Consider the following 26,898-nt stretch of genomic DNA (forward strand, 5'->3'; position numbering starts at 1 on the left):
GTGGTAGTGAGTGAAGTGAGAACGGCCTGCCACGGCGAGACGCGAACAACAACAACAGCAACAACTGTGCACGATCGGCAATCGGAATCGCTCGGCCTCGTCCCGCCGCCGCACCACCACCACCGTCACTCCCGGCGCGATCCAGGGATCCCTTTCGGCGCCAACCGTTACCGAGCCAGCCGTCAAAATTGGCAGAATGGATAAAGATGGTGACAAGAAGGGCGGCGGCGAGAAGAAGGGCGGCGGAGGTGGCGGCGGGGGCGGAGGGCAGTCGGGGGGAACCGGTTTGGGTGGCGCAGCCGGTGTCAACGATCCGGCCGCCCTCCTAGACGCCGCCTCGCTTTTCGGTAAGTAGTGGCCCATCGGTGCTGTGGATCGGATTTGTGTGTCAAAGAGGTTTAGGATCGGGATAACGCGGAAGTGGGCGTAATTTAGTTTGAGTAGTTTGTTTTACAATTACAAGAATTGTTTTTGAGGGTTAGAAAGATTTAGTCCTATTAGTTTGAGGAATCTTCCGAACTGTCCTGGATAGTCTATCATTGTTGATGTGATAAATGTCATTCCTTGGGGTGGTGCAGTATTTGATCTTCATCCGCCGGAGTTAACGTCCGACTCACGTAGCCGTTAGACTGCATGAATTTCAACCATTTTTTGTGAGCAAATATTTGCCGCTGGTTATCACTTACACGACGAGAGTGTACTGCAAGAGGAGACCACTGAGCTGCAAACGGTCAAATTTTGAAACAGAATCCACTGCACGGTGATAGAGAAGCTAAGAGATGAGAGGCGTTCCGAGGCGTCGAATCCGTTAGCTTTAGGAATTGTAGATAGGATTTTTTCAACAGACTGGTAATACTCATACAGTGGCCCCTTTCGAAAGTTGTGAGCAGGAAGAACATTTTCTTGAACCCCTGCGACTCTGAAGTGAATCCAAATTTTTCCTACGATCGTTGACCCGCGCTGAGCCTGTGTGTTGTGTGTGCATATATTTGATGTATATCGTGTATCATTCCACTTGCTTTTCACGCCCAGTTAATTTTCTTCAATTCTTCTCCCTTCTCCCTCTCGGTAGCATACTGGGGACGTGATCCGTCAGCCATGGCAGCGGCGGCCGCCTCGAACCCGCTCTTCGGTTCCCAGTTCGCGATGCCTGGCGGGCTCGGTGGTCTGATGCCCAATGCCGGGTCCGGTTCCGGCAGCGGTGGTAACGACCGTTTCTCGATGTCCCACCAGCACCAGAACACGATGGCCGTGGCCGCCTCGCAGGCAGCCTCGCTGGCCGGTTTGCACAACAGTAAGTACTGTACCGCGATTTTCCTACCATTGATATGTGCTATTGATGTGATTGTGTTACCGTCTTTTTCTGCACTCAAATTGTTAAAATTTCATTAGGTCTTTCCAAACTAATTTCACTCTTCTTTGGTGTTGTTTGAGCATTCGCTTCTGTTTATTGCTGTTGTTTCCTTTCTTTAATCTCGTTACAAAACTATTTCGTTGCTGATGCATTTTGCATAGTGCCTTGTTGTAGCCATACTCAACCAGCATCAAGAACGTCACCTAATGTTTGGAGAATTTTATCTGAAGCCAACGCGAATGATGGATGAATGATTTCCGAACAGCGAATCGGGATTGAAGTGGTGCCACAGAGCGCATAACACATTACAATTACGTACTTTTGAATTATTTAAAATATTTACACATTATGCACAAGCCGCCGTTGTCCATGCCTTTGTGGGTGCAACAGGTACACATTTGTGTTTGCCAAAAATTGGTATCAGATCGAAGGGTGGATGATGCATTAAATGACCACCCCACCTTACCCCACTGGCCGTCAAATTATTCACACTTTATTAGCCAATAGCTAGCGGACCAGCCCAGGGCCGGTATGCAGCGTGATGTCACGTCAAACAATTGTGGGCCCGCATCGAACTCAATTGGGTGGAAAATTGCAACGGAATTCAAACCAGCAGCCTAACGCAAACATTTCACTGTCGTCATCAATTGCGTTTCGTCGATGTATTTTGATCGCTCTCTGATATTGAAAGTAAAACCCTACGGCACGAATCGCTGAACGAGGGACAGAGAGGACTGGTGCGCACGCGTTGGCGAGATAGAGACAGAGCGTCCGTAGCGCGAAGGGCATCAGCTTAAAGTCACTCACCGATTTTGTGCTACTTTAAAGCTCTTTAGGTCAGGCGCGTTTATGTTTAATGTGCAGCACTGCCATGGACAAATAGTAGAGCCGAATTAAAGTTGCCCTTCATTTTTGGGTCAACATTTGGACTGAATGAGCTTGAGCGTTGCTGCGGGAGTTGTTTAACCCCCGGTGCAAATCCGAGCTGCAATCATTTTCATTCAAACTTATGTGAGTGTTTAATCATGGTTTTGTAGCCAACAAACTGTTTAAAGACGCCGAAACCGAAATATTGATTAGTCTACATCTGATGAACATGCTCCAGTCGGAACTTAAAGCCGCTTTTGTTTGGTGCCCACTTGTTGTGGGAGCATTAAAGGGGCCTATCCTATTTCCAGATTATGCATTGATGTTTAACGAAAACATGCACCACCAACATCAACATGCACACCACGCCACCCCAGTCATCGAAGGGAGATTCGTTCACGACCGCACATCATCAGTTTCGATTACTGCCAAAGAGCGCCGGGCCCGGCCGGGTTTAATGTCTGCCATATATGGCTATAAAAATATTAATCGTGTAGCAGTCCCATAATCGTAAACGGCTCGCGAAATCATCGGGGGGGCAGTGGGCGAGTTTTATTGGCAAGCTCAGTCTGAGCTCTGCTTTGGTTGGTGACTTATTTGGCAAAATCGCTGAAAATGATAGGTTAAATCCTCGAAAACGAGCAAAATGTTAACACCACTAAATAGATATCTGGCACAGGTGGTGGTGATGGCGCGCCACTGCTCGCTGTAGGCGAATTATGGAAAATGATGTTTTTTTATCCAACGGAGCTAGCTTGTTCACTTAATCCCTTAATTCAACAATTATATTATGACGCGCCCCCTAATCAGTTCAGCTTTTGATTGATAATGGATTTTGCGATTAGCATAATCGTATAAAATTACTGCGCCTACATGCTGCCCACCCATACATGCGTGTGTATGCATGCTCCCTTCTCTCTCTCTCTCTGTCGATGCTGGTGTGCGGTATATTATGCTTCACCACACAGCATATCATCGATGGCCGAAAGCGAAAGTGAGCATATAATGCCGCGTGTGAATGATTAACGTGTGCGCTGTGCGGGCTGCCAGGACTCCAGGAATCTAGGTCTTTTCCTGTGTGTGGTGGTGGTGTGTCTAACCGATACACACAGAACATTCTTGCGTCACATGACGTCACAATCCATTCACCGTCTTCGTTCCGTTCCGTTTCGTGGTGTGCTGCAGAAATCGGCAAACTCAACTGACTTTAAGTTTACATACGCGCTGCTCCTCTTTCAGCCAGCCAGAGTCAGCTGACTTCGAGTGGTGCCGAGATCAAGTTCAAGGTCACGACGCCGTGCAAGAAATGCAAACGTGGCCAACTGGTTCTGTATGTGTGTATGTGTGTGTTGTGTGCATGGTGCGTTGCGGCGAAATGCGATGTGTTTAGCCAAAGGTTAAACACTCAGCCAAGCCGCCCCACACAAACGAAGCTTCGGCGAAAAGGGCTTTTCACGAGCGCGCGGGCGAGTTCTTCTTTTTCGCACTTCTTCCGTCACTCTCGGTTCCAGACATTCTTCTGCATTGATATTTGGTCCCTCTGACTACTGAAATTCAATGAAAAAAGTTTAGCTCAAAGGTTGTCCTGCCTGCGGATTCTTTAATTTGTTTTTGATTCGTTTTCGAGGATTTTTAGATTGTTGCTTTATTTTTGAAATCCAAAACCCTGGTTGTATACATTTAAACCATACAAAGACAATCCAAACTATGAATTTCCAGTGTTCCAATGGGATGTGGAAATCCGCTCTTGGAGGTCATTAATTTTCGCCTACGTTTTCATCATCCTATCCATCGATCGCGGGGAGTCGCCGAATCGCACATGTAGCCAATGGCTCCCCAAGTCCGCGTCGTTCCATTTTCCGTGTTCCATTCTTTGCTGGCCAACAATCAAAAGTGGGTCATTTCCGAGTTGGTGTGGTGGCTCTGTGAAATTACGGATGATTCTTTATTCGCCTGGAAATCGTACTGCTGCTCTCACGCCACCCTGTATCGGAAAAGAGAAAATGTCGGACGCGGTTGGGCCGCTCGGATGAAGGTCCTGCTGCTGCGCGCTCACCCGGTTGATATCGTCCCGCGCCGTACGCAATTGTTGCCGTTCTTTGCTGTTGCTGTCCTTATTTCATCCCCTGGATGGAAGCGTGATGGCTGGTGCTGCTACCGTTGGGGTACCGCAAGCGGCGAAACCCGTTTATAGCGACCAGCAAGGGGAGAACCGCTCGTCGTTGGAGGTGTGTGACCGAAAAAACGCAGGGGAACTCGAATGAACAAAGAACGCGCACGACGCCGCGGCGGTAGGCCCCGTTCCGCGGGATCGGTTCTGCGTTTTTTTTTGCCCAGATTATAACGCGCGGCGCGCAAGGGGTTGGATTTGGGGTGTGTGGCCACCACCGTTCGTTCCGGTGGCTTCTGGTGGCTTTTAGTTTTGCCTCTTAGCCCATGTCCCATCATCATAACCAGCAGCATTGGCAGCAGCAGCAGCAGCTGGTGAATGTTCGGACCAAGCACACGAACACAGCGACAAATGCTGCGGTTCCCCGATGCTGCCGCCGTCGCCGCCGTTGTCGTCGCGTCGATGCTTGTGTCTGGTCAGGATTTATGCTGCGACCGTCCGCGCGAGTGTGCGTGAAGGTGTGCGACCATCTCATATCCGGGCGAGAAGAGCGAGACTGTCCGATTGTCGCACAACCACCAACGGAGCTGCCGCGCTCCTGTTACCTGTGGCCGAGCGCGGACCGGCGCGTAAGGACGGGATTTTTTTTCCCCCTAGGGTCCTTCTGGGAAGCGCGCTGCGAATGCTGAGTGAGAAGTGAGAGTGGGACCGTGAGTGCGAGAGAGAAAGAGAGAGTTTAGGAGCGATCTGGGGGCGACCGAAAATTAATGATAACAGATTTCTTTTTTCGGATGATACTTCCGAGAACGGTCATACTGAGAGACCGAGCCGTTCATACCATTCTCACACGTGAGAAGAATGAGCAGTGAGAATGAGGGGAACTGCTGCTGGTACTCACCGCTCTCCGAAAGTTTCGCCACGCTCTCACGCTCTCTCACAGCGCGAGAGAGGAATTTACAGCGAGCGCACGCACACTACGCTACTTGTGGCAACACAAACACATTCAGCATTCCGCCTAACACGAACACCAGCGTGAAAGAAAGAGAACTCACGCACCTTTTGGCACGAGACTTCAAACGCTGTGTCGGGCGGTCTCGTGTTCCGCGGCGGCGTTCATTGACGGACGGCTGTGCGTGAAATGGGAGCATAATGCGTGGCCAGCATTTATGTTGCTGCGGATCGCGGCTGTGATGCTGTGCGATGATTGGAGATTGTGTTTGCTCACTTTAATGTAATTATGCTGATTATCCAATGGCCGATTGTGTCCCCCCCCGAATGTAGCGGGAGAGAGCGAGACAAAATTTAATGTGGGAATCCTGAGCGATCAACAATTTAGCGACTGTCGTCAACACGGCGGGGATATCTGGTTGTTGACCTTCAAGTAGTGTCACGATGCTTACACCACCTTTTTTTTTGTTCTGCGTTGCCTGCAATTTCTATGTGTTGTGTGTTTTTGTTTGTTTCGTTTGTTTTCACTAAATTAATGCTCTGCAATTTTCTCACTTTCCCCGCAGGTTGGTGGTCGATGGCGCAGCTGGCAGCTCAGGATTACTTCGCCCGCCTGCAGGCCTCCGGGATGTCGCAGCTGCCGTTCTCGCACGACCTGGCCGGCGCCTTTCCGGCGGGTCTCGGGCTGGGCGCGATGGGTGCTGCGGCCGCGGCAGCAGCGGCCGCCGCCGGCGGAGGCAGCGGTTCGTCGCCGGGCGGTGCCGGTGCTTCAGGTGGCGGTTCCGGTGGTAACACCGGTGGCAAAGGCTCTGGGGGCGGTGGCAAGGGGAAGAAGCGCGACCGCAGCAGCAACAGCAACAGCAGCAACGCCAGTTCCTCCGGCATGGGTGGCGGCGTCGGCAGTATGGTCGGTAATCCGGGTGGAAGCGGCGGTGGAGGTGGCAACTCTTCCTATAAGGTGCGTTTCGAAGCGAACCTCTTTAGTATAATGTCCTTTTATATTTTTAGACTTACGCCAGGGCGCCATAAATTCTGGATGAACCTATGAACCCTCAGAACTCATAGTTTTTAAACTGAAATGACAAAACGATTTTTAACCTTTCACTACTGTGTCCAGAAATGAACAGGAAGCAGTTTTCTTTGATTATCATGGTGTGTCATGAATCATGAATTCCTTCCAAACCGGCCAAAGTGTCAACAAAGACTACTTTCTGGGTGATAGACGTCGTTTTCGTAATGCTGCAAAAAAGACCGGATTTGTGGAGAGATAATTCTAGGTTCTTTGCGTCACGAGGAAGTGTTGGCATTTTAGTGATAAACTCGAGATGCAACCTCGACCCAGATCGTTCTGCAATCTGCGTATGCGTCTGAATAAAGCACCATGTGAGTTTTGGCTATTCGTTAGGCTCAAGAGACGGATCCGTTGACACTTTTTACAGTCAACAGTTGAAATGAGAGCCGTAATGAAGAAGGCAATTCCTAAAAAGAACTTTTCGGACCGTTTTAAAAATAAGATCAAATGTAAACATAAATGCTTTTTAATGCAGATGATTTAGATTTAAAAGAAAACAGATAGATTTTGCGAGTTATAAGCGAATTCCCGATAGTTTTTGGCAACAGTAGTGACATCCAAATGACTTCACTTCATTGGGGTCAAAATTAATTTTCAGCCGTTTTCTTGAAGGTGGCCCAAGGGACGATAAACAATTTCCTTTTCCAGGGCCTAAACATGGCAACGGAGATTAAGGGACCGCAGATACGTGGCGACGACCCTCTCAAATGTGTGCCGTCCCTTTGTCTCGACATTGACGTACAACGAACATTTTGTGATGAATTTCGCGATTTTCGGTGAAGACCGCGTATACCGGAAGGATGGATTCATGTGCTGTGAATGCCATTGAAACCGGGACATGTTTGCCCATCCCTTTTAGTTCCCTCTAATGGCCACCAAGCTTTCGTAAGGGTACACGCGCGGTGAACATAAATTGCTACATACACACAGGGCCATCTCGATACACGCGATACAGGACCCGGTACCTCCGTTGGGACTATTTTGTAGGCAGCGTGCGGCGTGTCCCTGACAGTCCCCGGGTGGTTTTATTATCATAAACGCGCGGAGACTCATTTGATGTTGTCGCATCGTTCTTACCCTGCCACCGGAAGTGGGATCCTTTCCACCTTGGTTTGTGCCATTGGAAAGGACGCACCTTTCGGGGGTAACGGGATCGTGATTAACCTTCCCCGCAGCATACTACTTGGATTGGGTCGGCGGAGAGCCCCTTCGTGGGGCTGGTTCTAGCGACGTGAAAAAGGGTTTTTGGGACGGTCGGAGTTTGTCTAACGTCGTGTTCTCGTGCTTCCCGTTCACTTGCGGCAAAACTTGCGCTCCCGAGATTTATTTCATTTTGCTTCACCGCGTTGGGAACGAGTCGGGCACGCTATACTCGACCTGACCGGGGGCACCTCCAGACCCGGTTGCCGAACCTTATTGCAATTTGTCTTTTGGTGGAAGTCCTGTGGAAGACGAGACGAGGTCGGAGGGTTTGCCGTGCTGTGCCGTGCTTGTCGTCGCACACGGGGCACCTTTGGGGTCGCTTCGCCAACTCGAAGCGTTTTTTGTGATAAATTTTTGACGAGTTTTTTTTTCACTTCGCTTCACTTCCTTTGCCCCTTGTTCTTTGGCAGGATTTGATAAAATGTGATTGCCAGCCGTGCTTCGTGATCTTTCGCGGGACGTAATTTAAAGTTTGCAGCAAAAGATGTGTTTTGTGTCGCAAGCCGTAACTATTTTCTGTTTTATGAAGATTATCGTGGTGAACATCGGTTGTTGGAGGTTTTTTAATACAATTTGTGATTTTTTGTCTTCTAGAACTCATCGTCACCGTCCGTGTCGCAGGCCGCCGCAGCCGCAGCGTACAAGCAATCTCTCTACAGTCAGGCGACGTTGCACAAGGAGCTGATGGCCATCACCGCAGCGGCCGCCGCCGCTCAAAATCAACAGCAACCGACCAGCAATCAGCAACAGCAGCACCAGCAGCAACAACAACAGCAGCAACAACAGCTGCAGCAAGCACAACAACAGCATCAGCTCGCCAGCCTGGGGATGCTGGCCGGACTCGGTGGTGGCGGTGGTATGAATTCACTCGGCGGTGGCGGTTCCTCATCGAAGCAAAAGTCCTCGTCCTCCGGTGTTGGCCCCTCGTCGACCGGTGGTGGTGGTTCGTCCGCGTCGCCTCACGGTGCCAGCCGGTTGATTGGCAACGATTCCATTTCGATCACGCGTGGTTCGAGCTCGCCATCGGTGAGCGCCAGCAAGCAGCAACCGACGCCCAGCGTTACCATCAGTGCCAGCCACGGAAGTCCGGCCCACCAGCAGAACCATCTACAGAACCTGTCCTCGTCGTCTTCGTCGTCGCGCTTGTCCAAGGACTCGGGCAAGGGTGGCGGCAATAGCCAAGGCTGTGGCCCAAGTGCGGCGGATTTAGGTACGGATATTGGAGCGTTTGAGTTGATTCGAGGACCGAAGACATTGAAAGATTCTGATGTGCAATCCGTAGGCCTGAGTGCGTCGATGAACGCCCTGAGCACACTGTCGCAGTTCAACAACCTCGATCTGACCACCCAGCAGAACGTGACGGCAACGATGAATGCTCTGGCCGCCAGCCAGGCCAAGGCGAAGGACTACATCTCGTCCGGAATACTGAGGTGAGCGTCAGGAGCCGTGTCGTAGCCGCGTCTCCCAGAGGCGCTGCACTCGGTTACGCAAATTTTGTAGCACGGGCAAGTGTGCGCGGTGCGCGGTGCGCGGTGCGCGTCAACGCAACGCAAGGATAGGTCAATCAAAAAGACCCTCGACGGGGGTGTTTCAAATATTTCATTTAGGGCTACGGAAGCTCTGGTAAACGTCCTAGACACCGTCCTCCCCGACGGGCTGTAATGTTTTTTTTTTAAATCTTCGTTTGCTCCTTGTCGTCATCCGTGCCCAGGCCACATCTAGAAAAGGAATTTTGGTAGATCACCGAACAGAGTGCAGCAGCAATATCGTGAGCACTTGCGCCGACCCGGGGCCATCGTGAACAAAGTTTTATCCTTTGCTTCCAAACGGCCCCAAAACGGCACCCAAGTTCCGTTTATTGTGCTTCCGTGCAACCCATTCGCTCTTCTCGCTTCTGCGACATAAATCTTCGCGAGAAGGAATGCACCACCACCACCAGCACCGAATGCAGCGCACAGCCCAGAGGCAGTGCAGTCCGTAAATTTGTGCTGATTGTGCCTTTCGGGAAAACCCGGGAGTTGGGCGGGCATCGTCCGTGGGGTGCGCCGTACGCCGTTTCCGACGATTTCCCACCCTGCTGGGTGACAGTTACGCTGTGTGTGTGCTTTTTTCTCTCTCATTCTGACAGAATTTATTGTTCTCCTCTGTCATTGCAGTAGGTTGTCCGATGGACAGATGGGCATCGGTGTATGGGCAGAAGAAAGAAGTAGCGAGATAAGCCACCGGGCCAGGATAGGAAGTGGAACACAGGAACACGCTGAAGCAATTTTTGATAGTCAAAGAAAAGGAAAGAAAGGTCAAAAATAGAAAGCGAGTGAAAGAGAGTCCACCGGAGGATGCCACTGAGAGCCATCGATGTGAGAGAGAGTATGTTGTTTTTTTTGTAACTTTAGATGAACATAGTTTTTTGCCTTGTTGGCGCTAAGGCGTACCGGGCGCACTGGAAGACGGAGAGTTGGGACGGAGCCCCACAGTGGGTCGTACACCGCCGGGGTCTACCGGCAACGAGATGTGAGATGTGTTCGTTCCCCCTCGCTCGCGTCGCTTCGCATTCCACGGAGTCCTTCGTCCTTCGAAAACTGGTCGGCCTGCGGTTTTGCATGATACACGGTGGCCAAACAAAGGCTCTACCTAGCACGCAACATAAACGGAGCCCCGGAATGGGACTGTAAGCGAATAAATTATTCCATCCGCACCCGACGCCGACACGGCGTGGTCGTCCTACACCGAACACCGACGAGAGGTGGTCGGGGTCGGTCCACAACGCCGGTTACAATGCTCGCTGGAAATTTAGTCCTAAGCTCTCCGGCGCTTCTGATCCCCGGGGCCGATGGATGTGGGTTTACGGTTTCCATCATTCGGCTAAACGAGAACGTCGGGCGCTCCTCGATCTCCGCTTTCGGATCGGGGGGTATGGGACGTGACACCACACGACGGGGCGTTTTGTACGAACATATACAGCCGGCTGTGAAGTCAATATAAACTATATACATTTTTCGGGTGATTTTTGCCCCTTTTCTAGTTTTTTTTTGCGGAAATGTGCGCATCTAACTAAGCAAAAGGACCCTTCCGGGACTGACGGGGAGGGATGCCGGAGGATGCAATATTTTTTGGCCTCGCTCCCTGTGACTACTTGGTTGGTGGTCTTGTGGTCCTTTCGATGGCTTCTGGTGACGGTTGGAAAGTTTTCCTACCATTTCGTAACGCGCGGGTACGGCGCGTTTACGTTCACATGGTGGTCCCGGTCCCAGGCCCCGGTTTGTCGCGCATGTGTTCGCATTTCCTGCCGATTGCCATTTCCCAAAGATGATGCTAATGAGGGCAGAGGGCGAGACGTAAGGATTAAGGGAGGGCACCGTCAGGCGATGGTTTATTTTCGTTTCCCTGCCGACCCTCGCAAAGAGCCCACTACTGTCGCCCTCGGCCCCGCTTTTCTCTGTCAATGTGTGTGCTATTCGTCTGTGGCTCTCGGGTGATCGGGCGTGTTGCATATCCGGGGCGAAGAAAGCCAAAGCTCTCACCTCCATCGTTTGGCCTGCCCGGCACAGGCTGCGCGCCGGCCGCTGCTAATGAATGTTGAACTTTCGCTGAACTTCGTGGCATGATCTCCTTTGCGAGAGACGGTCACACAAACGGAGAGCATTTTTTTGTCGCACCGGCCACTTCTGAACCGAGCACTCCTCCCAATGCTTGACCGACCTTCGAAGAGACTTTGTTTGTATGCGTTTGTTACGGCAAGTCCTTCTACGCACACCATCAGAATTGGCAAAAAACTGGGTCTCTTCCTGTGTAATGACCAGTCAAGTCATGTTCCCTCTGTCGTCAGAGATTGTTGAAAAAAGAACACCGTTTCAGATCCTGTCATCCGGGCACAACAATCGCGCAGTACATGTGTGTGTTTGTGTCGATTGCAGGGGCACTTTTAGAGCACAAATGGTTTTAATCGATCGAACAGCTTCAATGACCATCCTACAGAAGCTGTTCCACCATGATGGTTGGGTGGACGAAGAAAAGTTCAGGGAATAAGGCATTCTATGGCGAGGAATCTTCGAATGGGACAGATCATCACACCACTCGAGTGGTGAGATTGAAGAATAATCGCACATTACTACGCGAATCATCGGATTTAGACCAAATTAAAGAATTGCGCTTACTTTTTTTGCTTTTGTTTTATGTTGATGTTCAATTCCTTTCTTCGCGTGATTTCTGTTCTGTTTCCAGATGCGTTCACTTGATTTGGAGCTTTTAGTTTTCTTTATTTGCGATCGCTCACACACGTTCTTTAATATGTTTAACTTTTCAAACTCTTTCTTGATCTTGCGAAACTCACATCACATCGGTTGGCGATTCTCTGGGGCGTCTGGTAGTGATCCTTCGTCGCTGCTCGGTGTACGTTTGCCGCCGGACACGGAGATCATCAAGTACACCTCGTCCATCGTGGGACCCAAGACACCGGGCACGACCGGCCGCGGACGTAAGAAAACCATTTCGCTAGAAGAAAATTCCAATTTTGCTCAAGTACATGGTTTAAGTGCAGCCAAGCGCCAGCGACTGGAGCCGAACGACTATGGCAACAATAGCGGAAGTGGCGGCAGCGGGTCCTCCCATCTGACCGGCAGTGGTTCCTCTTCCGGAGGCATGTCACTCGGATCTTCCAGTGGCGGGCTGCTTCCGCCCGGTCTTTCTGCCCACCATCATCACCAGCTCGGCAGCAACGGTGGCATCGGAGGCCTTGGGCCCGGATCAACCGGTGGTGGTGCTTCGAACGATCGGATAGAGGTCATCAAACTGCCACCAACGATCACATCAAACGGAGTTTACAGTGCCAGCAAGGGTGGTAAGTTTATTAGTTCTCACCAGGATTCGCTTTACGCTATGTCTTAATTCGCTCTCTCTCTTTCCAGGAAAAGACTCGATGGCCGATCATGTCAACGAGTGGGCCGGTTTGAATCTCAGCGCCAAGGGTGGCTCTGGTGGTGGTTCTTCGTCAGCGGCCGCTTCGATCGTGTCCTCACTGACGGCGGCTGCCAACCTAGGCAGCGGTGGTGGTGTTGGTAATAATTCTGCCGGAAGCTGCGAACAGGACGATGCGCCACTCAATCTATCGATGAAACCCTCGAAAGCATCTTCTGCTGGAGGATCGGTCGATCTGTCTGGCAATACCTCGAGCTCTTCATCTGCCATGGGATCCGCTAGTGCCAACAGCTTGCAGAGTCTCAGCACGATTACGGCGGCCCTCGGTGGCAGTGGAGGCAACGATTCGTCACGATGTAAGCATACTGCACGTAGAAGAAGAGGATCACACCACACGTTGATGATAGGTTGGATAAGAGAACCTCTGGACGAGAGGAAGAGGGAACAGTCGACACTCGATAGGCCAGAAGATGTAAATGGGGAGAGGAAGTAGAAGAGTGTTTTTCGTTTCCGGTTCCGTTGTCGATTTGTTTCACGCGTCACATTTGAATGATCCTTTTAGTGTTTTGGCTCTATTTGCTCTCTTTTCTTTTTCTTTCTATGTATCTTCCCGTTTCTTTTCTTCTCTTTCTCCTTCTGCGTGTGTGCCCCGCGCTGCGCCATATTCCATTTGTGTTACGTTTTGGAAATTCGAATCTTCTTCTTCTCTCTCTAACTTTATGAATTGGACAAAATTTTTAAAATATGTTTCAACCTAAAAACTCCTAACCTTATAATATAGCCCGTCGTAAGACCGACAACAAAAATCGTCGCAATGCGGCGTCGGCGGCGGCTGCAGCGGCAGCGGCGGCGGCCTCGACGCTGATGTCCACCACGTCGCCCAGTGGTGCAGCAGCGCTCGGCGGTAACCCCCTGGACGGGCACGTCAACATAAGCCTCGCATCGGCTGCAGCCGCCTATGCGGCCGTTTCTCCGGTTTCCTCGACCGGAAACGCTGCTCCCGCTGGTGGTGGTTCCGTTGGGTGCGGCGGTAGCAACCTTCCCGGCACCACTACCACCAGCAGCGGCAGCAACCAGGGCACCAGCAGCACGCTCAACTCCCTGCTGATGGCATCGGTCGGTGGTTTGACCAATCCGGTCAACACCGTCAGCAACAGTGCCGCCACTGGTAGCAACACTTCCAGCGCTACCAGTGCCAGTGCCTGCACCAACCAGCAGCTGATGGCGGCTCAGCTCGGCTTCAACAGCTCGCTCTCGGAGCTTTTGAAAATCTCCAATTACGAGGAGTACGATTACGCATCGCTCGCCGGTTGTTAGTATTCGGTTTTACTTGTGACTTAATTTTCCCTGTTCGATTTTTATTTGTTTTCTTTTATTTTCGCTCATAGTCGTAGCAACTCTTCCCAACCGTAATCTCATCCCTACTGCTCTTCCCGAGCACCCAGAACTAAAAATCGCGTGGCAGTCACAAATTTCTTCTAACAATCTGCTACGTGTACTCCTTAGTATGAGCTTCGTTGCTTTCTTCTAACTGCCCGCCTCGTACTTTAAACAAATGTCTTTCCCCCTTAACCATAACTGTAACGATGAGAAATGGCATTCCTCAGCAGTGTTATCCTTTTTGGAGGCATACATTGGAGGCATTAAAAACATGGGTAATAAATACATGATGCATGGCTTGCATGAGACAATAACCAAAAAATGAACCAAAATTAAACTCTTTGTCAACGTTTGGCTTAAAATAAGGAGATCTTGTTTTAACTTACAAAGTGGAGTAAAAAGCTCGCATCACTGAGATTTCGGCTTGGTCGTAAATTTAAATAAATTTAAACATTACGAGTCGCCTGATTTGCTTTCGATAGTGTAACCATGTTGTGTTTTGCAAATGCTTCACGGCTTCTCTGCTACTTCTTTGGGAAATCAAATTCACTTGAAAAAGCATAACTAATGCTTGAACACGGAATGTGCTGTCTGCTTTTTAAAATTGCCCAATCAAACATATCAACCAAGAAAGCAGTCCAAACACAGATATTTTTAAATCAAACTTTTTGTTACTTTTCATGAATCATTTTAGCTCAATTTAAGGAAGGACGGCCACGTAACTTAGGCCGAGGTGTTTCGAAGCCAAAAAAGAACACCGTCGCATCTCTGTTGGCCCAGAGCCGTGCCGTCGGGTCCAAACCTCTAACTGCCCAGCAACTGTTGACGCAAGAAGCCGAAATGGTATGTAGGGGGAGATGTACCTCATATTGGGATGAAAGCGGCAAAGAATTAAATCACTCAAACATCAACTCTTATCATCACTGCAATAGGAAAAACTTCGCCAAGCAATGATCGAAGCGAGTCGAAACCAGCCCCTCGACAACAGCACTTCCAACACGAACACCGACACGGAGAGCATTTCCGAGAGTGGGATGTCCGAGTCGGAGGGCGAGGAACACATTAATGTTAGCGATCTACGGGTACCGCTAGAGAAAGGCTGGCGAAGGGAGACTGTCATCCGGGGTCTGACGAAGAGTGGGCACATTAAGGGCGAGGTATTCTACTATCCGCCGCAGAGTGTGAATAAAATGAAGGGCATGAATCAGATACAGTTGGTAAGTAAAGCCAAAGCTTCGTTTATTGGTTCGCGTTTGTCTTGATCGTTTCGTGCGTTGTGTTTGCAGTACTTGGATCAGTTCAAACCACGAGATCTCGGTAGGGATAACTTTAGCTTTTCGGCGAAGGCGATCGTCGGTACGTTCCTGCAACCGGCTCCGCCACCGTACGCCACCGACGGCGAGTACATAAAGATGACCGACGTCGAAGTGAGTCGGCGGCTGGAGGAGCTGAAAGTGTTCACACGCCACGCAGCGCTCGGTGTTGAGCAGCGTATCGAAATCGCCAAGCAACAGCAGCTCATGCGCGATGCCAAGAAACAGGCCAAGGAGGAGATGAATAAAAATAAAGAAAAGGTATAGAACTACTTCTGAGTACAACATCATTCGAAAGCATCATTATTCAGTTCAAAATTCATTATCATTTCGTTTTATTCCTTCGAAACATTGCAGGCTCGCCAGGCCAAGGAAGCTGAGCGTAATGAACGGCTTGAACAGCAGCGCAAGGAACGGGAACTTAAGAATCAGCAAGCGCTAGAGGTAAATACCAGCTAATGACCGTTTCCTAATGAGTTCAGTTGATAAAAATGATGTTAATAACGTTTGCGTTTGCAGGCCAAGAAAAAGCGCGAAGAAGAAATCGCCCGGCAGAAGGCCGAGGAAGCAGCACGTAAGGCACAGGTACGTACTAAAGGCGCGCCCTGCTTGCATTGGATCCATAAATTGAAGGACAATTTTTTTAATTTGGTTTCTTCGTTTCTTTTTACCCTTTTGATTTTATTACTACTCACCCACCAACGCTCGGAATCGCGCTAATCGTTTTTTTTCCACTTCGTGAACCTCGAAAAAATAAACATTAAATTAACTCTGACAACGGGCAAATAATAACATTGTCGGCGACGGTACGTTGACAAAACTAAAACACAACTAATCACACTACAGGAAAAAGAACAAAAGCGCCAGCAGGCACTGTTGCAAAAGGAACAGGTACAGAATAGAGCATTTGAGGACGCGTGTTAGTTGTATCTTGTGTCGGTTTTTGGTTTGTTTATGTGTGCTGTTGTGTCCGGTCATCGTTTCCATACTCCTCTAGAACTGTACCACACCGATATGCCACATAGAAAGTGCCCAATTTAGTCTAGAGTTTGTGACATCATTTCCTTTTCGTTCTCTATGCTTATCAGTTCTCCTCATGCGCCATTATGTGTATCTTTATTCGTGTGCCTTACGTATCTTATTGTAGTCAGTTCTATTCCGTTGATTATTTGATCTTGGTTTTCTACTTTTTCTGTAACGTACATCATTTGTGTATGTCCTATTTGAATTTATCAATTTGTCTCATTATGATTCCCAACAAGCTCATTGTCACCCGCCGGTTGATGTTAAGAATCATCGTATCGGCGTAGTCCCCTGTCTTCAAACTAGCGTGCAGCTAACATCGAAAACGAAATATCCCTTTGATAGTAATAAAACCATAGCTCTCTCCCGTTTTGTGCATCTGCCCAGCACCATGCTTTATCCGTATCTGTTTTGTTGTATGTTATGTTGGATTACTGAATGCGATGAAAATAGTTTTATTGCATCGGAAATGAGCTTTTTCTAACCGACGGTTTTGTTCTCGTTATCCGTTTCTTTCGCAGGAACTTGCCAAACAGAAGGAACTTATGTACGCGATGGAAATGGTATGTAACATATACAATCCGTCAATCGTTTCTCTGGATAATGTTTGTCTAAATTTGTTTCTCGCACTTTTGCATCAGGAACGTGAAAGGAGGCGGCAGCATATGGCACTCATCAAGCAACTAGAATTGCGTCGCAAGTTTGAAGAAAAGGAGAAGAAGAAGCATCAGGTGAGCGAATCGGTCGAACCGATTTCGTGTCGTTCATTACGGGGCAACGAAACGATAATCGAACTACTTTCCGAACTTGTATTTGTAGGTGATTCTGGACAAGCTGATCCAGCGCGAAAAGAAGCTGGTGATGCGCAAGCGTGACACGAACATCCTGTCAGAGTTGAGGTAAGTTAATGTTCAATGCCATAAAAGCTGCTTCCAATCCATCTAAAACACATGGACTGCTTGTTACTTTTGCAGGAAACCGCAAGAGGACTCGGAGATCATCGATCAAACGGAACTGCCGACGTTCTCCCGCATCCCGGGTTTGAAGCTGACCGGCACCGGTTATGCCGATTTGCTGATGGTCTTTGAGTTTTTGCACAACTTTGGAGAAACACTTGGTTTCGGTGAGTAGGAAGCGAACGTTTTGTTTGTTTCATCCAACCAGCTAATATCACGATCACATGTTGTTTGTTTTGTTTGATGTTTTGCAGACATGGAATCACTGCCTTCGTTGCAATCGCTGCATCAAGCATTAACGTCCGAGAACGCGATCGATGCCGAGGAAGAGCTGCTCTCAGTGATGACCCACCTCTTGGTGTGCGCAATCGAAGACCCAGGAATTCCGAACCCGGGGCGCCACACGACACTGCTTGGCCAAACATTGCGCCAGGCTGACATTACTCACACAAATGTGTCGGAAATACTGCGTATTTATCTGTACGCCGTCGCGACGGGTGAAGTGCGGCTTCAGTCCGGCATAAATCTCGAGCGTGACCGTGACGCGCCGTCCAAGCACCATTTGGTGAACGACGAAGACTTCAAGATGTGCAGCACCAAAAATTCACAGTTCTACGAGTTGCTGGCTGAGAACGCGCGCTACAAGCTGTCGGAGCTGTTGAAGGATAAACCGTTCGTCGCGCTCAACCCAACGACGAAGACGGAAATTCTCGCCATGCTGTGCAATGACCTGCTAATGAACAAGGCGGTCTGCAAGCAGATTGACAGTAGTCTCGAAGCGCAGGCGCAGCTCAAAAAGGAGCGGTATCTGTTGGACAACAAGATCCGGAAGTACAAGATGCTGGTCGCCCGCAAGCAGCGACTGGAGCAGTACGAGAAGGCGCAACAGGCGGCACTTGAGAAGTCACTCTCGATGAAGGCGGCAGAGGAAGCGAAAAGGGCTGCCGAAGAGGCGGCAGTCCTAGCGGCGGCCGCCGTTGCCGCTACAGCCGTCAACACTACCACGGATGCGGCGGCAGAAGGTGCCAGTGAAGGTAGCGAAGGGACCCCGATGAAAGTGTATTCCGGTGATGGTGTGAATAGCGCTGACGTCGTCAGTACTTCGCTGGAGAACGGTGGCCCTACTGAGGGAATGAAAGCGTCAGAAGAGACGAATGAAGGTGTTAAATCGGATGGACCACCGATGCGGCTGGGCGATGCATCGGCGGCAGAAGAAGCGACGTGTCTTGAGGAAGGCGAAATATTTAACAAAAACGATCACAGCCAGAGGAACGGAGGTGACGAGGAACATAAAACTATCGAGCAAAACAATGAAGCCGGGGGCGAGGGTGAGGATGACGACGACATGGATGATGACGATGACGATGATGACGATAATGATGTGGTGGAAATCGTACCAATGCCAGTCACCTGCACGGTGACGGAAGAATCCTGCCCCAACACGATCGCACCCTCACCGGAGGATGGCGAAAATGGGGAACAGTCGAAAAGTGAACCTGTCTCCGAAGGAGATGCCATCGGCAGTGCTGCTGCTTCGACGTTAGAAACCGGTAGCGATGTTGGGAAACTTGCCAACGAAAGGGATGCATATGCAGGGGACTCTAACCAACCGGAAGCAGCAATCAATGGCATCGAAATGGGTGGAGTGGATCGGAAAGAGAGGGACGTTAATGGGGATGGCAGTGTCTCGCAAGAAAACTATAATCCCTCAATCGGTGGCCCGAGAGTGGTTGAAGAATCTGGTCCGCTGGCTCACGCGTCACCATCTCTGCCGCTCGCTCCGGCTATGCACCACAAACCCTTACTTCAGCTCGAACCGGGAGAGATCCCTCCTCCGGGAATGGATCTGTCGGCCTATAGCCAAGCACCGCTCGACATCCCGACCATTTCCGTCCCTTCCACTCCGGAGGAAAGTCCGATAAAGATTGGTGATAATGGTGTTACGATGATCGGCTCTGCGCTACCCAATGGAGGGCTGATTAAACCGCTAACCGATGATCACCACCATCATCACCAGGGCCAGCATCATGCATCGAACAGCTCTGCTACCGAGCTCGATCTGCTTTCGAAATCGATGATTGGAGCTGGCGGCGGCGGTGGTGTTGGTGTGGGTGGAAGTACGTCGTGCGTTGGCGAGCGTGTCGATGACGACAACAGTGACCTGGAGAGCGAAGGTACGCAGCTGGAGGAGGACGAAGACGCCCACCTAACGGCGGAAGAAGCGCAGCGGAAGTACGATAAAATATTGGAAACCTCGTTTCAAAACAAACAACAACTCGAGAACGCACTCAATCAGCTGCGGGTGAAGTGTTTCGGCCAGGATCGGTTCTGGCGCCGTTACTGGAACCTGGGCAAGTGCGGCGGCATCTACGTGGAGGCGATGGAATCAACGCAACCGGAGATGTACCGTTACGAGAACGCACTCGAGGAGCTGCAGGCTCGCCCGGATTACGTGCCAAAGTATGCGCCTGCCCCGGTGGCTGACCATGGGGTGAAGATCGCGAAGCGTGATCCTTCCAGCAGTGAGCCAGCCTCTGGCGGTGTCGCCGATGGTGATTGTAAAAAGGAAGAACTGGAACTGGAGAACGGTGGCGGAACGCACAAAGTGGAACCACTTTCGGTAGATGAAACTGGTCAGCCCAGCGGTAGTGGCAACAAGCGCAAACGATGCTCTTCGGTGTCGTTGAAGAAGTTGAAGAAAAAGAAAAAGAAACCGCGAACCACATCCGAGGGTGGTGCGTCCTTCGGGGGCGGCGGACAGACGGAGGCTTCGGCTGCCGCTGCTGATGACGGTGACGATGAGGATGAAGATGAGGATGAAGAAGGCGACGAAGGTGATGAAGGGGCGGACAGTGACCGAGGAGAGCGTGAAGCGACGAATGATGGGCGCTGTTCACGGACAAGTATCAGCAATGGACCCGCACTGGAAGACGGCCGCACCGGTGATTCACAGTCTGACGATTGTAAGATCATCGATGAACCAGAAGTTGTCCTCACGGAAGGGGAAGCGCCGCGCGCCGTTGTTGCTGTCGCACAAGATGTCGGCCAGGCGGACGAGGAAGCGAAAGAGAAGAATAGCAACGTGGAGCAACAACAACGGGCAACTGGTGGCGTAGATCAGTCGTCGCCGGATGTTTCTTCTCTACATCATAATTCACAACCGGAAACCGCATCGGTTGCTTCAGCGCTCAGCACCACCAGTACCGGTAGCACTGTGCCAGCTGGTCGGACGAAAAAACCCGATGATCAGCTAATGGACATCGAGGACTCAATCCCAACTGCGATCCTCGTGCAGAAGGGTAACGATCACGACGAAACAAAAACGGTCGAAGTCAACAGCCAGATCGGAGGCGTGAACGTTGGGTCGAACCCATTAACTCAGCAGCAGCAACTACAGCAGGAGGAGGACGATGATGTGACGATGGTGCAGGAAGAAACACCGACCATCACCATCCCAGACGATGACACGGAGAGCGGCGATCGATCAACCGATCAGAGGCCACAGCAGCCGATCGACGAGAAGGGATCACAACAGCTAACCGGCAGTGGGGAAAGTGGTGGTGGTGTTGTTGGTATGATGAACTGTGATATGAAGCCAAAACTGGTGGAGAACGGCGGAACTGGAGGGAATGGGGAGGAGCTGCGTGATCCGGGGGAGCTGGTCGAGTGTCAACTGCGCGAGCTGGACGATGAGGAATCGGCGGGTGAGCAGAAGCGAGAAGACTTTAAAGTCACGCAGAGCGCCACGGGCAAGTCCCAGGTTACGACGACCACAACTAATGCCAACACGAAGACGACGACTTCGATCATCTCGTACGGCAGCGATGTGGAGATGATCGAGGTGAAGGAAGAAGAGGACGAAGGATGCACGAACAGCAGCAGTCTCCGCGGTGCATCGACGATCGTCGGACCGGCCCGTTATCTGTATCTGCGCGACGTCGAGACGAAGCAGGAAAAAGAGTTCAGCGATCAGCTGCTAAACCGCTGGTTCTCGATCGTCGACAAGGAGCTGCCCCTGGCGAGCACCGAGTGCCCTCTGCCGACGATCAACGGTAATACTCCCGCCTCGATGGCACGGCAGATTTTCACCAACATTACGTGCCGAGAAATCTGCCAACTGCAGGGCAACCGGTGGGACATTGGGAACAACATTCAGTTTTTTAGCGTGCCGCTTGAAAAGGGCGTCGAGATACACTTCCCAAACGAGTCGATCCTTTCGCTGTCGGGTTTGGACGATGACGAGATCGGTGATGTGATTGGCCGAAAAAGCAAACCCGAGCCACTGCAGCTGTCCGATATGAAGCCCGCGTTTAAGCGGGAAACGATCGACTACATCTACAGCCAGCACCATCCGAACAATCTGAAAGCCGAAGTGAAAGACGAAGCGGGCGGCGATCCGGAAGAGTACGGGAACTTTTCGCTCCCGGCGTACATGACACTGACGCTCTCGAATCTAACCGCCTACGTGCAGTGCGATCAGTTTCAACCGCTGCAAATGACGGCGGAAGAGGAAAAGCAACTGGAGGACATTAAACTGCACGGTGCGCCCCGCAAGACCGAACCGACGGTTGTGCCGCGGGAGTTTCGGTACGGCTGGTGGAAGATCAACGACATCGAGGAGCTGAACGAGCTGATCAAGCGCCTCAATCCTCGGGGCGTGCGGGAGCGGTTGCTGCGGCAGAGCTTGCTGGAATCGCTAGCCGAGAGTGTCAATCTAAGTACCCCGCACCATGTGGCGCACCCGCGTGCACCGCCACCAGCGTGCGGTTACATCGAGCCGGAAGCCTGGAATGCATGGAATCCGACGATCGCGCGGCGTGTCGAGATCGCACTGCTCGATCAGATCGAAGCGATGGAGGATAAGGTGGCGAGCGCCTCGATGCAGGTGAAGGGTTGGCAAATGCCGCAGCGTGAAGGTGACAGCGAGAACGGGGTCGTCGAGGACGTGACGATCGAAATGTTGCGCGAACGGATCCTCGGCATGGAGGCGGCCATCGAGCGGCGCTACCTGAAGCCACCGCTGGGAATCAAGTGAGTATGATCTAAAGGGTTGGCGGGGCGCGGGAAAAAAGTGGGTGCGAAGCAACCTTGCGGGAGGGACCGGGACTGCTGGACCCGCCCTCCCGTCCACGTACGATGGCATATGCTGATGGTAACGCTCCGGCAAACCACACTTTGGGTCTCCCATCCACAGCACCACCGAGGCACAGATGGCGGTGATTGCGCAACAGGAAGCGCACCACAACCAGAACAATTCGAACGTGTCGAACCTCTCGAACTGCTCCAACAGCTCCGCCGAGGACGAGAACTTGCCTAAAGGTAAGATTCGGACTCTAGATACGCGGTACTATACGAACGAGCCCCATTCTTAACGGTCTTGCTCTGTCTGCAGGTTTGCTATCATGGCGCGATGCAGTGGAACGCTCCGTCACTACCGCCCAGCTGTCGATGGCACTGTACGTGCTGGAATCGTGCGTTGCCTGGGACAAGAGCATCATGAAAGCGGTAAGTCGCGTCCTCACGTACATACACCACCGTCCACGTTTCCACACCAACCGACTACTGCGTGGTGTGATATCCCCACGTAGAATGTCACTATGACTACGACTACGTGACTGTGTGTATGTGTGTGCGCTCTTTTTTGTATCATGTTTTGTGTGTGCGCGTGTAATATTGTTTCGTAAAAAGAAAGCGTATAGTATCAACAAACAACAACACCACAACAGTGTGTTACCACCAACAGTGGTGCTTCGTAGAGGAAGCCACGTACTTATTATTTAACCATTTCAAGCAAAAACAGTAATATTTTATTGATTCTATCTATTCGTAAACCGTGAACCGCCAAACACCGTCCAAACCGTCGTCGCCTCAGTCAGTCACTGCATACCCCATCGATCGCAGGCTCCTGCGATCAGGATCTATCACCATAGTGTAGTGTGTACACGTGTAACAAGTCGTATCCCCGCTCCCCAACCCCTTCACCAACATGTATATATGTGTTCGTTTGCGTGTGTGCTTGTGTTGCATGACTTTAATAACGGGTTTTCGGTGCCTACCACCCCCCCTCATCATTAGTTATGTTCGCTGCAATGATGATGATTTTCCTTATTTACTTGATTAGTTCCATATATAGAGTTGCAGCACAGGCTTTTCTCACGGGCTATAGTTCTATTGCTCATATAGTTTGTGTTTTATTATTATTATGTTTCTCGTGCTTTGTTTAGTAACAGCTGCTGTCGTTTGCGCTGCGCATTGTTAGTTTTTGGTCCACGTGTTTTTGTTCATCCTCTTCCTCCTATTGTGGTTGTCCGTTTTTGCTGCTGCCTAATGCTGCTCAGCGCGTGTCCAAATACTGATTGTTGTTTCTTTCTTTCTTTATCATTTTCTTTCTTTTATCCTTATATTCGAATATAATATCATTGGCATATGCTGCTGTAAAATGCATTTTTATCGTTCGAAATCCCGTTTTTGTCGTGGTATCGTTTTATATGATTTTAACTTTGATTTTCAACTGCGAACCTCAACCTTTCCTTCACAAAATCTCGCTCCGCGATAACACAACTTTTGGGCGATGTTTTTCTATTGGTGCACACACTTGTTTCCCCACTCACTTCTACCCACCCGGAACACCCGGAACATCCGGATGCAATCGAATGCCCGTTTTGGTTTTCGCTGCTGCGCGCGTGTGAGGACAATCTAACGACTTTAAACGAAATACCCCTTGGATGTTGCGCCATGTTTCTTTAGCTACGCTCGAATGAGAAGGTGAAAAAGAACGGTGGTAGCCAAAGGCCTAGGGCGGTTACAGGAGGAGGCAGCAAAGGAAGCAAAAAGAAAAATGGTGCCGGTGGCACCCAAGCGAGCAAGAAAAGCACTGCTACTACTAATAATCATGCTACCAACGCTACTAACAACTTGGAATCGGGTGGAACGGCGACGATGACGGCGACAGCGACAGTGACTGCGATGGCGGCGGCGACGACGGCGGCGACGGCGATGATGGCCAACGGCAAAGCGAAGAAGAAAGTCACCTCGAAATCCAAACTGTCTTCCCTTCTATTGCAGAATTGTCAGTTCTGTCAATCGGGAGAGTCCGAGGACAAGCTGCTGCTGTGTGATGGTTGTGATCGCGGCTATCACACCTACTGCTTCAAGCCTCGCATGGACAAGATACCGGACGGGGACTGGTGAGTGCGTTTGCTGCGGTGTGCTAGGGACGAGGAGTATCGGTAACAATAAGAACTAAGAGCATGCATGATGATCGTGATGCAACGGCATTCGAGATCAAGCAACAGATCGATTTGAATGAGTCTTGATTAAATGTTTTAGACCAATAATTGAAACGAAGGTAGTCAAAATCGAAACATGATTGAAATCTAAGCTCTATTTGAAGTAAAGAGTAATTTTTAGTATTTAAGTTACCTATAAATCATAATAACTTTCAAACACATTCTACAGGTACTGCTTCGAGTGTAAGAACAAAGCCACCGGAGAGCGGAAATGTATTGTGTGCGGAGGACTGCGACCACCGCCGCTCGGCAAGATGGTGTATTGTGAGCTCTGCCCCCGGGCTTATCATCAGGATTGCTACATACCGCCGATGCTGAAGGTATGCACCGAGCGTGATGCTCTGTCGATTGGTAATTCCAAGCCGCAAGCCGCATGTGTTTGAAACATTTCCAACCTTTTGCTCTCCACACAGTATCCACGGGGTAAATGGTACTGCCAGAACTGTGTTTCTAAGGCACCGCCCAAGAAGAAACCGCAGCGTAAACCCAAGGAACGTACCACCAACAATAGCTCGCAGAACCACTCGATGCTCAGCACGTCGCTAAACAGCTCGCAAAATCAGTCGTTGAACTCGTCGCATGAAGACATTGCAACGACCCCGTTAAGGTAGCTATTGTGTGCTTTTGCAGAACGTCACTAACGCCACACATTGCTTACAAAATTACATTTCACTCGATTCACCGATTCTCAAACACAAACCACACTTATGCTCATTTCTTACTGAATCATATCTCACTGGCTGTGGTGTCTGTTTATTTCTCATCATTCTTCACGAACTTTATCACCTTCATACTTTACCATCCTTTTCCGTTCGGTTGGCTTTGGTTGGTCAATTAACACTCACACTTCAATTTGCGCCACTTTTAACACATGCTTTGTTGCGCCGCACCCGCCATATGGGTACATAATCGTTGAAGATCGTTGTTGTAAAGATGAGAACAATTTAGAAGATATTAAAGAGAACCCAATTAATACAGTCCAGCACATTCAATAGCGTCCACGAGTCATGAAGAGTCGTCGGCGCCACAACATCTACAGCACCATCCGGTCGCCGGTGGCAGCAGCAGCTCTCTGCAGGCGACGGTGCCAATCGGGGCGCCTACCTCGTCTTATCATCACCTCCATCAGCAGTATCCACAGCAACAGCAGCAGCATCCGCTCCCACACCATCATCATCATCCTCAGTACAGTGGCCATAGCGGTACCACCGTTCCGGTTGATGCTGGCAATTATGCCGCTTGTCATCCTCCGGTGCCCCTGGAGCATCAACATTTGTCCTACCAGCAACAGCAACAATACTACCAGCAGTACTACCCACCATCTGCTGCTGATTACAATGCCCTTTATCAGCAGCAGCAACAGCAATCGTCTTCTCAAGCGCAACATCAAATCACTGAAGGACAACCCCATTTTGGTGGTGAAGGAGGTGGTTCGACATGCGAGCCTACCGCACCGGCTGTAGTCGCAGAAGCCGGTCACGCAACTGACTACGAGAGTAGCACCAATCGGGACACAACGGTAGCCGCGCTTGGTCCGCCGCAGGGGAGCGATGCTTCGTGTAATGATACTACGGTTACACAATCCGCGGATCAGCAACACGCACAACAGGAAGGTGCGTCATCCTCTCCATCGACGGCTGGTAGTAGTAGCAGTGGTAGCAGCGAGGAGCAGTATTACGTCCCGCCTTCGGGCCAGACGACGACGTCGGCTACGGCTTGTACTTCCGGCTACTCGGACATTGAACAGCAGCACAGTGTGGGCGATGGCGGTGACGGTGGCGGCAGTTGCGGAGGTGATTCGTCGGAAGAGTACGCTTCGCGGCCCTCCCCGATGAAGGACTCGTCCGAACCGCGCAAGGAACGCTCACGGGAGCGTGACGAGGCGAAGGAACGTGCAAAGCAAGAGAAGAAGGCCACCAAGAAGCTACTCAAAGAGTTGGCCGTCTGCAAGACAATTCTGGAGGAAATGGAGGTATGTCCCCTTGGTGGCGCCCTATCATGACAGTGTTATCAATGTTTGTTTTCTTGCCCTACAGCTTCACGAAGACTCGTGGCCATTTTTGCTGCCGGTAAACACGAAGCAATTTCCAACCTATCGCAAGATCATCAAAGTTCCGATGGATCTGTCGACGATCAAAAAGCGCCTCCAGGAGCTGACGTAAGTGTATTTGAGCAGCTCGGCTGAGCCCGGCTATTGAAGCTTCTGTTAATTTCGCAATGTTTTCCACCCCTGGAATAGATACAAATCACGCGACGACTTTATCGTAGACGTGCGCCAAATATTCGACAACTGTGAAGTCTTCAATGAGGATGACTCACCTGTCGGCATCGCTGGCCACGGTATGCGAAAGTTTTTCGAGCAGCGGTGGACCGATCTGACGGACAAGCACTCCTGATACCATCAGCCGCAAGCGTCTCAAGCACCTGTTCCCGGTTCGAACGCGACTGTTGGCTCGTCCTTTGCCACTC

General features: G+C 50.6%; 1 protein-coding gene across 1 annotated transcript; it reads left to right on the top strand.

Annotated features, from left to right (window-relative positions):
- Positions 1–196: 196 nt before the first annotated feature.
- LOC131207738 (uncharacterized) lies at positions 197–26,825 on the top strand. The gene is made up of 32 exons (XM_058200363.1): positions 197–347; positions 1,073–1,294; positions 5,846–6,237; positions 8,149–8,764; positions 8,837–8,984; positions 11,922–12,391; positions 12,459–12,824; positions 13,250–13,485; positions 13,546–13,780; positions 14,543–14,691; positions 14,781–15,065; positions 15,135–15,422; positions 15,519–15,605; positions 15,681–15,746; positions 16,008–16,052; positions 16,706–16,747; positions 16,826–16,915; positions 17,004–17,083; positions 17,159–17,307; positions 17,395–18,437; positions 18,486–18,679; positions 18,722–19,616; positions 19,647–22,171; positions 22,320–22,459; positions 22,533–22,645; positions 23,903–24,327; positions 24,599–24,749; positions 24,843–25,036; positions 25,408–25,513; positions 25,616–26,401; positions 26,466–26,587; positions 26,669–26,825. Exons 1-32 carry the CDS (start codon positions 197–199, stop codon positions 26,823–26,825), a joined length of 10,968 nt encoding a protein of 3,655 aa, XP_058056346.1.
- Positions 26,826–26,898: the final 73 nt, after the last annotated feature.

The sequence above is a fragment of the Anopheles bellator genome, chromosome 2 (assembly GCF_943735745.2).
Source record: "Anopheles bellator chromosome 2, idAnoBellAS_SP24_06.2, whole genome shotgun sequence".
Classification (NCBI taxonomy): Eukaryota; Metazoa; Arthropoda; class Insecta; order Diptera; family Culicidae; genus Anopheles; species Anopheles bellator.